The sequence below is a fragment of the Globicephala melas genome, chromosome 6, assembly GCF_963455315.2.
Source record: "Globicephala melas chromosome 6, mGloMel1.2, whole genome shotgun sequence".
Taxonomy (NCBI): domain Eukaryota; kingdom Metazoa; phylum Chordata; class Mammalia; order Artiodactyla; family Delphinidae; genus Globicephala; species Globicephala melas.
This window is the reverse complement of record NC_083319.1, coordinates 62,445,065-62,461,798: the sequence shown is the minus strand read 5'-3', so window position 1 is coordinate 62,461,798 and position 16,734 is coordinate 62,445,065. Positions and strand designations below refer to the sequence as shown.

General features: G+C 35.9%; 1 protein-coding gene across 1 annotated transcript; it reads right to left on the bottom strand.

The window, feature by feature from the left end:
* Positions 1 to 946: 946 nt before the first annotated feature.
* TYRP1 (tyrosinase related protein 1) lies at positions 947 to 15,812 on the bottom strand. The gene is made up of 7 exons (XM_030877165.2): positions 15,428 to 15,812; positions 13,485 to 13,807; positions 10,563 to 10,767; positions 7,560 to 7,727; positions 5,167 to 5,346; positions 2,002 to 2,148; positions 947 to 1,152 (listed from the first exon to the last, which is right to left on the bottom strand). Exons 1-7 carry the CDS (start codon positions 15,810 to 15,812, stop codon positions 947 to 949), a joined length of 1,614 nt encoding a protein of 537 aa, XP_030733025.2.
* Between the last annotated feature and the right edge of the window lie 922 nt (positions 15,813 to 16,734).

Below are 16,734 nucleotides of genomic sequence, written 5' to 3'. Positions count from 1 at the left end.
TAAACAAAGTAAAGCTTTTACCTCTCCAAAGTGTGACAAAGATTGTGATTTTGTTGTGGCCTTGAACCTTAAACTAAATAATATAGGCTGATGATCAAAGGGGAAGATCAGTTTGAAAAAGTTAATTGGGATCCCATTTATAATGTCATATAATTAATTTAAACTACAAATGTAGCTCCTTTATATCTGTTGGCCAGTGTCAATGAATGGAAATGTATTTACATCTTGACATTGTAGAAATGTCTACTCTTTTTTTTTTTTTTTAATTTTTTATTGAAGTGTAGTTGATTTACAATGTTGTGTTAGTTTCTGGTGTACAGCAAAGTGGTTCAGTTATACATGTATATACATATTCTTTTCCATTATGGTTTATTATAGGATATTGAATATAGTTCCCTGTGCTATACAGTAGGACCTTGTTGTTTATCTATTTTATATATAGTAGTTTGTATCTGCTAATCACAACTCCTTCTGTATCCCTCCCCCACCCCCTTTCCCAGCTGGTAACTGAAAGTTTGTTTTCTATGTCTGTGAGTCTGTTTCTGCTTCGTAAATAAGTTCATTTGCATCCTACTCATGTATTTTAATCAGGGGTTTATGATCAATCATGATTTTTCTTTACAATATGAACAAAGTACAACAACTTATTTATATTGTCATGTAGTTGACCTTCAAAACATGCCCCAAATCTTCATACTATCTGCTTAAATACCATAGAATGGGTGCAACCTACCATTATAAATAGAACTGAAAAATAGAAAACATTGAAAATATTGTGACTTTCCCCAGTTCTGGACAATAGTATCTGGTGCTTTGAATTCCAGCATGTGCATGCACAAGGACGGAAGTAACAGAATGAAAGAAAATACAGTTACTAACTCAACCTATTATTTTTCAACAATATGGTTTTATGATAGTAATGCATAAGAGAATATACCACTTGTAATTACACCACAGACTGATTAGGATTCTGGATTTTTTCATATTCTTCAACATAGTGTTGATACTGATCAGTAAGGAGAGACTGATTTGCTTCATCCATGTTTCTTCTGGCACGAATCAGACAAGAAGCACCCACAAAAATGACTGCAACCAGTAATAAAGCAGCAATTACCGCTATGGTAACAATCTCAGAAATACTAAAATTCCGACCTATGTGAAAAAGAAAACGAGAGCAAAAAATAAATAATAAAACAGTCGCCACCCAAAATTGGATACCCTAACAGAGGCACTGTTCCAGGCACTTTACAAAGTCCTCATATTTAATTTTTATTGGCTACATCGCCTGTTATAGCACCTGGCATCTTCAAAGCACTTTCCAATTTCTCATAGTGAGCCCTACTGGGATAGTTATTATATTCATTCTAAAGGAAATGATGGCTCCGAGTTTGAGTCACTTGCCCAAGGTCGTTTGGTTAGTATGCAGTAGAGTTGGTTTTGGAGCCCAGGTCTTTCAGGATCCAGATCCTGTGCTCTTCCACTGTACCCCACTGCCTTTGTTAAGAAAGGTATTTAAAATTAAATCAGAAAGTTTTGAATTTCAAAACCTCAGAAAAAACAGCTCAGAATATCTCCATCTCTTTTTTTTTTTAGGCTAAATAAACGGAAGCAACATTATGTAGTAGAAAAATAAGGGCATATTACACAGGGCTAAGCTCAAGACTCATTCTCTATGCTCACTAGAAAGGTGATCCTTGACAATTACTCCCTCTAAGCCTCGTCTTCCTTATTTGTAAAATGAGGATTTTAATGCTTGCCTCAGAGGGTTGTAAGGATTAAATGAAATAGTGTGGTATGTAATCAGCTCAATACCAGGTCAGAGTGGGCTCTCAACAAATGTTAAATTCAGTCTCTTTATCCACAAATAAAAATTCAAATGAAAGCTTCTAAATCCAAGTGGAAAACTGTGGATTACTTTATCTCAGAAAAATGTGATTACTTTAAGGGTGACAAATTTGCTTTCGGAAATTTCCACAGTAAAAATACACTTTCAGTACTCACTTGACCATTGAACTTCATAAGTGTATCCCAGGTTGTCTGGAGCAGTAACAAACATTTCTATGTTGGTAATTGGAGGCCAAAATGGTACCATATTGTATTGTCTGTTATGTCCAATAGGGGCATTTTCCAATGGATATGTGGATATATCTAAAATATGTCAAAGACATCTTGTTAATAGACAAACTCAAGCTAATATTAATACATTATTATTATGTTCTGAAGGTGACCCAAAGTATTCAAGGGTAACTTTAAAAATTCTTTCATATTTTACACTGAGTAAAGACATAAAAATGTTTCACTACAGCAGAACAGGGAATTGCATAAAACAGAGCTCAGATGCTTTGAGTACAGCACTAACATGTCATCCAATACAAAAAGAGAGTTTAAAAATAAGGAAATTTTAGTCTTTTCTTATCTGTGATGATCATTAGTTGTTTTACTTTTATATTACAGAAACTAATTTGAATAAAATTCATTAAACTTACTTTTCAAAGCTAAAGAAAAGATTGGACCTGTAATTTGCTGTAGTATCATCTATGATTTAAATATGAGAGACACTGTAGCTAATGAGGTTTGTCCTTGACTATGACTATTTCTGTTTAGTATTTTTCATTTTTCTGTTTAATTAGATAAATAAATATTAACTTATTCCCTGGGTTTTACTCTGTTAACAAAAAGCACTTAACACTTTGAATCAAGGACCTAGAATCCTATTTGCTTCCTGCCGCCTTTCATCTTTCTACTTAAATAAAAATCATAGGCATTTATATTATTAGTAAGTTTCTGTTATCACAGATAAAAGGAGTGCTATACTCTTTGTGACAAAAGATCATTCCTTTTTGTTGTTGTTGTTGTTTATATTTATATTGGTACAATGAAATGCCAAATGGAATGTCACAAAACCAGAGTTGGAAGTGGGTTTGGGTAGGACATTAGTGGAAATACATTTAAAAGAGCTGGAATATGTGAGAAGGCTAGTGAAATATTAGGTTTTCTGTTCGCAAGAAGTATATTACCTGGACAGTCACTGTGATCCTGTGAAGCACAGGAGAGTATTTTAGCATCTACTCTGAAGAAAAATTGATCATAGAAATGGCAGGTAGTGTTTATATTTTTGTAACTTTAAATTTAAAATCTAGTGATTTTAAATGTACTATGAATTAATGCTAATTAAATATCAACTGAAATCTATTGAGCTCCTGCTAATGCCAGGCACTTATCTAGGCACATGGGGTATAGCATTAAACAAAAGACAAGGTTCCTGGCCTCAAGGCACTACTCCTGTTAATTATTTGTTAAAGTTAGATGTTAAAGCTAATAACTTAGATCATTTTTAAACTTCCCACTTCATCTTTACTGAATTGGCCTCAACCTAGTCCAGTTACAGCTGCATAAAAAAGTTGTGTCCATTAAAATAAGTGGAGGAAAAGAAGAAGAATAAAAATAACAATAGCAATTGGATTGCAATGTTGCTTCCCTGTGTCAGACCCTTCAATGGTTCCCCTTCTGTCTTAGAGTTAAACCCAATGTCTTTAAGGATCTGCCCCCTGTTTTCTCTCTGACCTTGTCATCTCCCTCCGTTTTCTCCCCACTCCCCACTCTGCTCCAGCCACAGTGGCTCCTTTGTTCCTTTGTCTTGGGAGCATTTTTCTCCATATACTTACGCAGTGCTGCCTATCCCCTTTCCTGATTTTACTTGTCTACAAAGACTTTCCCCCATATAACATACTCTATATTTATTTACATATGCTTATTGTCAGTTTATACATTGCTGTCTAGTTTCCAGCAGTGTATGTTTAACAAAAGTTTGTTATGTTCATTTCTAAACCTACTAATTCTAGTTATTTGTTATTGAAATAAAAGTAATATAACAAAACACACGTAAATCGATAATTATGATTGTAAAAAGAGGAGGATGTTGTTTTTAAAATAAATAAATGGAATGCTTTGGAAAGATTTATTAAGAATAAGTGGCTGCAACGTTGCTATAGAATTAGGAATGAGCAACTATGATTTTTAAGGGTTAGGGGAGCATTATGAAAATTTAGAGTAATACTGTACTCAGATTGCATCACAAGGGTTGTTAATTTCTTGTTTCACTTTAAAGAAACAGACACTGTAAATTATAGACAATTCATTATGGTTGTATGTATGTATATAAATACACATGAAAAATCAGATGGAACTCCAATCAGTGAATTCATAGAAGATTGATAAGTGAATAAATATTTGTATTTAAGCTATTTATTTCTTAAATTGTTTTCAGATGAAACAAACTATTTTGACCAACTCATCAATTAATGGTCCAAATCAGGTTAGATTAGCGGTTTCTATTGTATTCTCTCTCTCTCTCTCTCTCACACACACACACACACACACACACATACACACACACACACATACACACACAGCACAGAAGTAAGAGATGGCTGAATGAATAAATGAATCAGTAGATAGTTAATCTCCAATATTATGTTTATGTGCATGACGAAGTAAAGGCACATAAGACAAAACTTAGAACACTTTTAAAATGTGAAAATTTATGATGTTTTAACCAGTAAAAGCACATTCATTGTTTGAATAGTAATACAACCCTCTCAGCTGAGTGAAGAGAAAGTAGCCTTTAAATAATATTTTAAAAATGCATTACAATGAACTTAAAAGAGATTTTCTACAATGTGATATAAAACTAACATTAACTTTTCAAGTTGAATAAAATTTCCATTTGTGAGAGGCCGTAAAGTAATAAGAATCAGAACTGTGGATTATGAGTGTATTTTTTCTGTCTTTTGGGGTATCAAAGAAGAGCTCTTTAAGGTTTTTGCATTCATATTAAAAAACAATGAGGATGTTCATTGGAAGATATGAGAAAGAAAAATTGGGGAAACATGGTAGTCATCTTTACATGGTAAAAAGGAGAAGGGATGACCTTTTTAGTCCTATTGAATGTTAATAAGTATCATCTTACAATTACTATTCTGAGAGACTTCTCATCTGCCTTTTCCAAGTGGTTTAGAATAGTTGGAAATGGCTAGATATTAGAGCTATTTTATCCTATTGTTAAGTGTAGTTTAAATGTGCCAGATGCTTAGCCTAAAGTGGTAACTATGCCATCTGAACAGTCTCCTTTGCTGAGCCTGCAAAAAGCATATGAAAGAGTTTTACCAGCAGTATATCTCCTCAGCCATTCATCAAAGACTGCATCAGTGAAAGTATGTAGGAGGACAAAAATAGGATCATTGGGAGATAAATGAGTTTGCCCCCCGGTTCCATTCAGGAATAGATGAGCCAAATTGTGAAGGCTTCGCACAGTAGGGTCATACCTTCCTGTGGGATCACTGTAACCTAGATACAAAAACAAGGATGAGAATAGTAAAAACCATTACACATATCTAACTTTTCAAGTCCAAAGCAGTGATTATATTGGGAAACAATTTTTCCTAAGCTTGTCAGGCCAATTTTTACCTTAGTGTAATAGCACTGCTTCTCTGTACCTATGGTTGGTGACATGTGTTTGCTGTACCGAGAGCTGGGTTAGTTTGAAGCTAGTGGCATGGCATTCTAAATGTAGCCTGTAGGTTAAAAATAATGACCTGCAAAGACTACCAGTCAAAATATATAGAACACTCTATTTTGACAAGGGTAACATTGGTCTACATGGAAATAAAGATAGTGGAAAGCTCTAGCTTCTACAAAAACTGCTGATACAATTGGGAGAACACCACTCTGATTGTCCTGGAGCTTAAATTGCCAGATGTTACTTTAGTCTCCTACCTTATTCCTTTTGAATGACTGTCAGCATGTTTATTTTTAGAAAATTATTTTTGTGGAGAAGTTACAGTTTCTCAGAGCTTTCTTACCATCTCTGTGCTAGTTTTAAATATCTGAAAAGACTGCTGTCAAAATGTTTATAGAACTTTTGAGAATGATCTGTATTCTATATATATATCTTCTCCAAATACATTTCCATATTATATGTATTTCACATGTGGATCATATATATATTCCCATTTTATATATAATCCACATATTATATATCTATTATATATAATATATACATTTCCCATATTATATATAACATATATATTTCCCATATATACTCACATATATATATATTGTTCATGAATACATATTAGAGAGAAGACAAGGATAGATCACAAACAAAAATAGATGGTCTCTGATGTGGGATGGAGTTACAAGTGTGTGTAGTTAGCTTGAAGGACCAGAGCGTGGATAGCAGGGAAGGGCTGTATATTATAAAGCAAAATTAGAATTTGAAATACATTAACTCAGTTATATAATTATAGTTATTCATTTACTCATTTTTTATATGTTTATTCCATTATTTTTTGACTCATAAAACGTTTAAAGATTGTCTGTAATGTACACAGCAGGTGGTTAAGCACTAATCTTTTCATGCATTCTGTCAGGAAATCAGTACAATTTGCCTTTTGATTGAGCATCAGTAAGACACAATCTGCAAATTCTTTATGAAATCACTACTTATAGTCTTAGTTTATAAATACCAGCTTAGTCAAAATACGGTTATTATTTATTGAGTCATCTCCAAGTCAGTGTATCATTGTAGTTATGAAAATTAACATAAAGATAGGAAAGAATGGCAGATAATTTTGATGATAAAGGGGGAGATAATTGAAAATAATTATCGGATCTATACATCAGGGATCTCAGATTATGGGAAAGAGAGATCTATTCCCTTTTATTGGTTGGGGGGAGGGCGGTCTAACATGTGCAATGCTGTATTTAAGGTAAAATTTGACAATAACAAGTTTATAATAAAGTTAAATGTGATTCTACTCTTTTAAAACTTTAAATATGTATCATGAATAATTTAGAGGTATCAAAATTTATTTTATAAAGTAAATTATTTTATAAAATAATTATAAATGAAACATAATTTATTTTAGAGGACTTAGAAAATTTGGATTTGAATCTGTGCTCTGTTACTAACTAGCTGGATATCTTTGGAAATTAATTACACTTCTTTGGACCTCAGTTTCTCAGCTTTAAAATACTTTGAATTAAGCAAGGAAAACCAAATTAAATATCTCTAGATGCAAGTTCTAATTTTTATAGATCTTAATAAAAGTTGCAGGATGATACCTAAATAAAACAGGTGTCCAAACCAGGCTTTAGTAGATGGCAACTTATGTTCAGGATTTTTAATTATATTTTTTAAGAAAAAAATTAATAATCTCTCCAATCTTGAATATTATTTACCTATACTAGAATTTGATATAGTTATACACATATTGGCCAGCTACCTAACAGAAATTTGAGTTTAATACCTTTTAGGTATTTTAACAGAATCATTTCCAAGGGCTTCTCCTATGATAAAAAGTTTCAGGGTCTCACACTTTTCTTTAAGAAAGTTCTTTTTTTGAGCAGAGAATTGTGATTATATCATAATAGGCGGCCCTATTCACATAAACTTACAGGATCCATATGGCATTCAAAGGGTTTTTTCAAAGAGATTTGAATTTGAATAGTTTTCCGTGTAACAACTAGGTCAATTCAGAGCACCGATTTTTACTTGCCTTCCACTGTGTTTCGGAAACTGTTTGTAGAAGTGGAATAAAAAGGAGGTGTGTCAAATAAACCAACTTCCAAGCACTGAGTGACATCCTGTGGTTCAGGAAGACGTTGCACCATTGGTCTAGCCACATTTCCAGCTGGATTTCTCCTAATTGGCCTACCCTCAGTGCCTGGGGAAAAGATGGGAAACGGTGAACATGTATAGAACATTTAGAGATCTTAGCTTTGCTTTTCAAATTTGTATACATAGCACGAACACTGAAAAACAAGGTTTCCTTGGTAGAAGAGAAAATTTTTAAAGTGCATATTTAGTGGCATTAAAGTGAGGAAATAAGTTATCATGTCCAACTTCTGTGAATAGGGAAAATATGTGATACACAAAATCACCTGAGAAAAAAGATGATCACAATAACAGATAGAGGTCCTTGTATTTGTTAAATCAACATATGCTTTTTTCAAGAGAACACATTAAAATGAAAATTCCATGGAAAATTAAATCCTACCAACATAATCTCATAAATCAGAACTCTACACTGAAATCCATATTTCATACACATATGAAATTTTGTACTTGAATGCTCTTTCAAGCCTTCAGAGAAATAAAGTTAAAACAACCTTAAATCTCTTTGGGAAGCGGTCTGTATTGCAATCACCACATATTTTTCAGCAATTAACGTGGAAAATAATTGAAACATTTTAAGGTCAGTAAGATAAACAGGTAAACAAAGAGCTGCTGTACTAGGGATAATAGGTACCCCTAGAGATACAGAGATGCCTTTGGGGAGACAGGGAGGGAGAGAAGGAGAAATAGGGAAGGGAGGGAAGGTGGGGGTGGGAAGGGGGGAGAGCGTAAGTGAGAGGATCAATTCTTCCCAATTGGGTGGCTTCAGGAAGCCTTCATTAGGTAGAGAGATTTGCAAAGAGCCCTGAAGGACTGAGGAAAATTGCCAGAGGTGAAATAAGACAGATTTTTCAAGTCAAACGTTTTAAGCAGAGGTAATAATAAAAGAGATAAGCTTTCTTCTATACATCATATAAGCCCCATCGGAGCACAAACTCTTTCCTTGATCACCAGTGTGTCCTCCAGTCTTGATCCAGCACTGGCATATAATTAAAGCTAAATAGTTGTTTGGTGTATGTTGATTTATGAAAAGATCAGGTTGATTGTACAAGAGGGCCTGTTAGGTGAACAGTTTGCCTAGGGTATGTGGCAATGTAAGGGTGTAGTGGATGGTGGGAAGGATAGGAAGCTAGACAAGAACTGTTTTATTTATTAGGCCAGTGAAAGAAAAAAGGAAAATAACATTTTATTGAACACATATTAATGTGTCTGATATGGTATCACATACTTTAATAAGATATCTGATTTAATCCTCACGGTAATTCTTGCCTCTCTCTACTTTTCTTCTTGGATGAAATTATCCATTCCTGTGGTTTCACTGATCATCTTTTACAAGACACCCATACCTGTACAGCTTTAGATCAAACCTTCCTTAGACATTGCATGCTTATGTCCTCATACGCTTTCTGGACAGTATCTTTGCAGTATTCCATAAATGCACCAAATTCGGTATACTGAAAGATTTAATTATTGACATCTAACATTCTTCCAGCCACTAAAATATCACCTTTAATTCATCACATGAGAAACATGCTCTTTCTTCACTATACTTCTTAAATTTGCTTTCTACTTCAGACACTCAACTTTTCATTCATTCCTGCATGGAAATCCCACAGGACTCCAATCCATAGGATGTTAATAGGTTCAATGGCAGAAGTTGTCCATGTGCAAACAAATTAAAAAAAAAAAATCACAGTCAGAGAGAGATGAATGTTTTGGTATCTAAAGACATACTGATCCTCAATTTTATCTCATTCAGCATGCCAAACAAAGTTTTATTTTAATTTTTAAACTTCTACAGAATAAAATTTTATATACATTTACTTCTCTTATTCCTATATATGGCTAAATAATTTTCTAATGGTGAAAAATCTACTTAATTTCTTTGCTCTATTTAAAATATTCTCTATTTAAGTTACAAAGTAATTTAATATTTGGTGCCTAAAGGAATATGTGCAGAATAAATGTTATTAGTATAATAATAAAATAAAAAATAAATTCCAATAATTCTAATTTTTATATGGAAGAACAAAAGTTCAAAATAGCCAGACGTGCCTGAAGAAGAAAAATAAGATGGGATAAAAAGACTCTGATAATTAAGACCTTCTGTTAGCAGCAAGAGAGACGGTAAAAATAGGATCTAAGGAAGAGAACAGAAAGCTTCACAGGAGCTGATCCACATAGGACAGAAACGTGACCTGTGGCAGAGATGGCATTCAGACCACTGGAGAAAGGATGCTAGGAAAACTGGTTAATCATTCTCTTTTTGTATTCACTTTGGGAGAGCTGGAAAGAGCTAGTTGGCAGACGTCTTCTGTACAGTATCTTTCTTTTCTTAAAGGCATCCTCCATGTCACCTTTTGGTTTTTTAACCTTCTGACCAGATTAACATAATAGTAAAAATAATATATTATAATAACAAAATAATAGTAATAATCATTATACAATAATAATAGTAATTATTATTATATGTATTTTTTACTCCCAGGCACTTCCAACTCTTTCTGCATATTTCACATTTCCAAGGGAAACATTTTCTGTGAAATTCCAACACAAGACACATGACTACTAAGCAGTGCTGAGCTTACTAAGAGGATTAATTAATACAAAATAGACATTTCCAAAATAAGAAAGTGAGCAATGCACTGACCAAGTTGTTCAAGGAAAGCAATGGAAAAATGTACAGGCACTTTCTTTTTCCCCTGGAGCACCCCAGATTGCCTTGACTGTCCTAGGTACTTAGTGAATATTTGTACATCAACTCTCCATAATAAACGTGGATTTTAGTCTGAAGTCCTTAGTAGAATGAAGAGCCTTCAGGCAGCACATTTAATCACTTTCCCTAACAGGCAATTCTGAATCCTAGTTGTCATTTGGAACTTACTGTTACAAAGCGTTCCCAGGGTATCATAATCTTCCAAGGATTCGCAGACCACTCGCCATTGAGAAAAGATGGAGTTCGGGCTTATAAGAGTGGAATCAAAGTTGCTTCTTGATCCCATCAAGTCATCGGTGCAAATGTCACAGGTGTTCTTTCCGGTGGCAAAATTCCAGTAAGGAAGGGAGAAAGAAGTATCCTGCAACATTTCCTAGATCACAGAAACTCTGTTAGCATTCTCTGCTTTTGTTTAAAATTCTCCCTTTGCTTGGTTTACTCCCTGGCATTCTGTTTCTATTAGTTCTCTTCAGCCACTTAGGAACCAGTTAGTGTGTCAGTGGTGTCTGAAGGGCTAGAGGACTTAAATACCTTATTTAACAAAGCCTCAAATTTACTACAAGAAGTCACTTGGGCACTAGAGGGAATGAAACTCAACTTGTTATACAGAAGTTTCTGCAAATGCTTTGGGGAGGTGTCTTCCTTTTCTTTTTTAGGCAAGTAGTTACATTTCTGTTGGTTTTACTAAAAATTATCAATAATCACTTCTACACTTTGACATTTCCACTTCCTTCCATTTTCTTATCTCTAGTTCAAGCATGACTAACCCCTGATCTGGCGCCAGACTCAGCCTTGAGATATATTATGTGAAGCAGTGCCTTTTATTTTGTTTCTGTTTTTTAATTTAACCAGAACGACTTCAGGCATTTAGATTCTGGTTTGGCCACAGACTACAGAGGCTCTTTCACACTTGCCTTATCTGCCGGGGCACTGAAGGTGTTTTACTTAGAGACCCCTGCTTCAGAATCTAAACTATGAAGACTCAGGCTTCTGCTAGAAACTAATACAGACAGGAAATGCTAAACTGAAGCAGACTATTTCTCTGTGCACACTGTTATTTAGACCAGAGACCTAGTTTCCATTTAGAGCTGATCTCAACAATTTTAAAAATGCTGGACTCAAGATCACATGCTTATTTTACTGGGTTCCTTTAAACATGTATTTATTGTACTTGTTATTTCTCATTCCTTTAAGCCTTTAGTGAGCTATATTTAGAGTGTGGGATATAAATGTAGGGATTGCCATTGTTTTATCTCACAAGTATTTAGTACATATGTACTTCTTTACTTTTAAACCCTTTCTAGGAAGCATTTCGTTGTCCTCGGGGTATTTTAGAGGGTCAGAACTTTCCAAGGTATTCCCCAGTTATTGATCTCCAGAGCTTTAGAGTCCTTATTTAGAAGCCATTGTTCTGGTTCACAAAAATTAGTGACAGCTTCTAAGGGATCATTAAGAGTCAGTTTGTGGTTCAGCAACTGGCATCTGGGAGCTGGAGCAGATTCATGTGGCATTTCAACTGTGCGTTACATTTAGATTGTAATTTGTTGGATCCCTTGTGCTGTTGGGTTTTAAAAACGTAAGTCATAGAGGTTGAAGCTTACGCAGGCAAAATTGAAGCTTTTAGATACTTTCCACCTGCCCTTTCATTTTGGTGTACCTGTGGGAAAATGACTTGAAGGCAAGAAGAGCTCGAGTCGATTACAAATGACAGATTTATCTACTCATAATCTGAAAAATGCCTTGAAATCAGAGCTATAAACTATGAAGTTCAGAGTATCAGATGAATTCATTTAATCACTCTCAAATTGCATATGGATGGACTACTTACATGTGAATATTTTGTTCTGTATTTTAGTGCATTAAATCTCTCCCTTCTAACCATTTATTTTCTTGGATAATGCTGGGCGCAAGCATACTGCGAATCAATATGGGAATCTGCCCTCGGATATTTTTAGATTAATTTTTAGATTTTAATTTGTGGGGAGGGATTCATTGCTGTTATTTCATCTAGAAAACAGGTTCAGTTTGTGGATTTCCTAATTGAGATCTAAGAATTTTAAAGGGGTTAGGGGTTAGGTTGGGGTTAGCAGATGTAAGCTGTTATATACAGAATTGATAAACAACAGGGTGCTACTGTATAGCACAGAGAACTATATTCCATATCCTATGAATACCATCATGGAACAGAATATAAAAAAAGAATGTACAGATATGTATAACTGAATCACTTTGCTGTACAGCAGAAATTAACACAACATTGTAAATCAACTGTACGTCAATAACAAATTTTTTTTTAAAAACTTCATTTAAAAATAATACTTTTCTTAAAATATAGAGCAATTAGTAAAATAAACAATATGAAAGTATTTATGTTAACAGATACTTTAATGTGGCTTTAGCTTATCTGATTAAAAATAAGCAGGAAATAACTTTGTTTTGAGCTTCACTGTATGCCAAAAAAGTCAATGCCTTTTAAATTAAAATGATGTCTGACCTATGGGATGTTGTTAGTAGGTGTCTTCTATAAGCCTCAAAGTGGTAGGGGGCATGGAAAAAATGGAGTTCAGTTAAAATATGACAATATAAATGAAAAGTAATTTTTTTCATAATTTAAACCCCGTATCATATCAGAACGAATCATCAACTTATAAAGTGAGCTATACATTTGGGACTTGGAAGACTGAGAAGTTATACACACCTGCCTCATCCAAACCAGGAGGAGGTATTGGTTTACATTTGAAAAGGGAGACATATCAAGTGAGAGTCCCTCATTGCAAACTATATGAGGGTTATTTTTTCAATGACAGAGCTGTAGAATATGTCCAGTGTTTTAATTCACACCTACAAATATCTCAATTGGCTTCCTCATCACTGATACGACTTTCTTTTCACTTCACAAAGGGTAAAGATTAATTAATAAGGAAGTAATTAGCATAGGGAGAAACTTAACAGAATGCCAAAGGCAGATTAATAATGTGCAATCGCTTTGTCATCGCCTGTTTTGATCATTCGGAACACAGTGGATCAACAACTTAGAAACAAGTCACCTCCTCTGTAAAGGATATGAACATGGCCATGCCTCGTGCATACCTGCATGTCTCTCTCCAGCTGCAGCAGGTGGTACCTATGCCATGTGAGAAACGCTGGTCCCTCATGAGAGAAATCCACTTCACCAAAGCTTTCCTGTCCCGCCCCCAGAAAAGTCTTTTTGACTGAGTAGTAGTGCGTCCAAACAAAGTAGTTATAAATGGAAATGTTCTCAAATTGTGGGGTGTTGCCATCTGGCCCCAATATTTCTTCTGATCTCCTGGTGGCAATGACAAACTGAGGGTGAATTGTACGCTTTGCCATATCCAGGGCCCGGACAAAGCGGTTCTTTTCTTCTGTACTTAAGTCCAGTAGGTTTCTCCTGACTTTAAGGGTACAAAATTCAAACGTGAAAACATCTGCAGTGTGGGCATGGGTAGACAATGCACACAATCATCTTGTGACACCACGTCCCATTTACCCGTGAATGATAATTTACATGTGTGCTCACATCATTTTATACTTTTAAAAATACCCCTTGCTAAAATCCCTTCTTCAGGCCTGCTTTTTGTCTCTCTCTTCCCCTCCCTCTCTTTCTCTCTCCAACTTACTCTAGGATTCCTATGAGCTTTCCTTAATCTTACCATGGACTTTATGATTCTCTGATCCTGTTACATTGATTTCTGCTCACTATTGGCATATTTCTTGGAATTTTCTACCTTTTTAATATCATAAATTTTGCAAAAACACGGTATGCGGTATAGTATAGTGGTTAAGACCAGAGCCTCATTCTATGACTGCACACATTTCTCTAAGCATCAGTTTTTCATCTGTAAAGTGTGTGTAAAAATATCCGCTTTATAAAGCTGTAAAGACTAAGAGGACACACATAAAAAGCACTTAGACCAGAGCCTGGCTCAGAATAAAGACTCACCCACAGACAGAGAGAACAAACTTATGGCTACCAAAGGGAAAGGGGGGGAGGGATAAATTAGGAGTTTGGGATTAACATGTACATACAACTGTATATAAAATAAATAACAAACAAAGATGTACTCTGTAGCACAGGGAACTATACTCAATATTTTGTGATAACCCATAAGGGAAAAAAATCTGAAAAAATAGATATATATGTATAACTGAATCACTTTGCTGTAGCCACAGCATTGTAAATCAGCTATACTTCAATTAAAAAAAAAAAGGGGCTTCCCTGGTGGCGCAGTGTTTGAGAGTCCGCCTGCCGATGCAGGGGACACGGGCTCGTGCCCCGGTCCGGGAGGATTCCACATGCCGCGGAGCGGCTGGGCCCGTGAGCCATGGCCGCTGAGCCTGCGCGTCCGGAGCCTGTGCTCCGCAACGGGAGAGGCCACAACAGTGAGAGGCCTGCGTACCGCAAAAAAAAAAAAAAAAAAAAAGGCTCAGTAAACGTCCCCTGAAACTCTTGGTCCCATGTTTGGCACAAGGAAAACAATGCAGTATTGCCAACTGTTACTATTTAAAGCTTTCTCATTTATTGTCATTTAGGCTGCAGGCCAGGCTCATCTTGTAAAATGGCTGAACTTGATCATCAGAGCAGGAACCATCCTTGTGGTCAGCAAGGGTAGTGGAAGAAGCTCATCGATTAGAGCTGGACACATCTCAGTGTGAATTCCAGGTTTACCACATACCAGCTACATGGACTTGACCTTTCGGAACCTCACAATTAACATAACTATCTTGCAAAGTTACTGAAAGGTCCAGTCGTAAACACCTAGCACAGTTCCTAGTATAAAGGAGTTACTCAACAAATCTTTTGAAAGGAAATGTTATTAGAAGACTTGAGGTTCACCTTCAACTCCTTAAATCAAATACATTTCTCAGCCTCTCTAAGCCTCAGTTTCCTCAGCTGTGAAAAGTAAGTCTTGAGCTTTATGATTTCTAGGAGTTCTGAAAGTTCAGCTGGTTCAGGATTCTGTAAGTGTGTTGAGTTCCACGCAGAACTGTGCATCCATTCACACCCCACTTACCTATGAGAACCCTCTGGTCACAGGCAGCTCCTCTCCATCCAGGACGGCAGGTTCCACAGTTGTATCCTGAGAAATTGCCATTGCAGTGGCATGTCCTGTTGAAGAAGCGCGTGGGCCAGCCCTCTCGGTCATCTCTGCCATCGTGTGGGTACTGGGGGCCGTGGGGTCGGGAGTCAGCTGTCACCACTTCACACCTGCCCCTTCCCGATGAGGAACCACAGCGGTCAGTCCCAGGCCCAGACAGTGGGAACAGGTCTGGGCAACACACGCCATTTCTCAAAGCCTCGATGGTGACACACTGTCTTGGGAATTGAGCCCAGGCCTGCTGGAAAAAAAGCAGGGCCAAGAAGGTATAGCCCAGAGAGAGGAGTTTGGGAGCTTTCATTCTGCTTGAAGCAAGAATGCAGTACAGCCTGTGGTTTTCAGCCCTTTGTGTAGAGCCCGAGGCACATAGATAAAAATCAAGCTGGAAAGGAAAAAGCAAGATGAAATTATGCAAGTTGTTTTGTACTGTTATAAATGGCATGAGACCCTTCCCAACCCACCTTCAAAATGCTATTCATATCTGTAAAATGACATTTCCAAAAACTAATCAAAATAGTAATTTACCTTTAAAAATTTGACATGTATAATACCTACATAATTAAATCCCCTGTCCTCGTCATTTAATTTTCTTCATTTTAAATTTCTATTTATATAAAAAAATACTTATCCTGGATGTCATTTATCAAAAGCACTCATTATCGGGTCACTGTCGTTAATTACATTTATCCATGGAGCTGAAGGAAGAAATGGGGGTTAGATTTCTAGCAAGTTAATATCCAGGATTTAAAGTCCCCTTTATCCTAATGGAGTTTTGGTGGGAATCCACCCACTCCCCATAGAGTTTCTCTCCAGTACCTTGAACTCCTGAGGGGATCCTCTGCTGAGCCTTTCTTAGAACTGAGTGTTTTATATTTGCTTGTGCCCTGATGTCAGAGCTGTTAATTGCTTGTGGGTTTCTGCCTGGTAACTCATCCCAAATCTGTTCGCCCAAACTGGGAGGGGCTGGTCCTCTTTTCCACCCTTTACTAATCTCTTTTCACTTCAGTGAATTTTTCTGCCCTTTAAGTATTTGGTTAGCACATGATTGCCTTCCCACTGATTTCCTTGTGATGTTTAAAGTTTTAAGAAAAGGTCAGAGCCACAAATTTGGAATACAACAAGTCAGAGAAACTGGAGAGCTTTTGTTTTCATTGCAGAGAATTTTATTTTTTCCTTTGAAAATATATCTTTAGAGGATAAATGAGATTACTTACCTTTTCTTA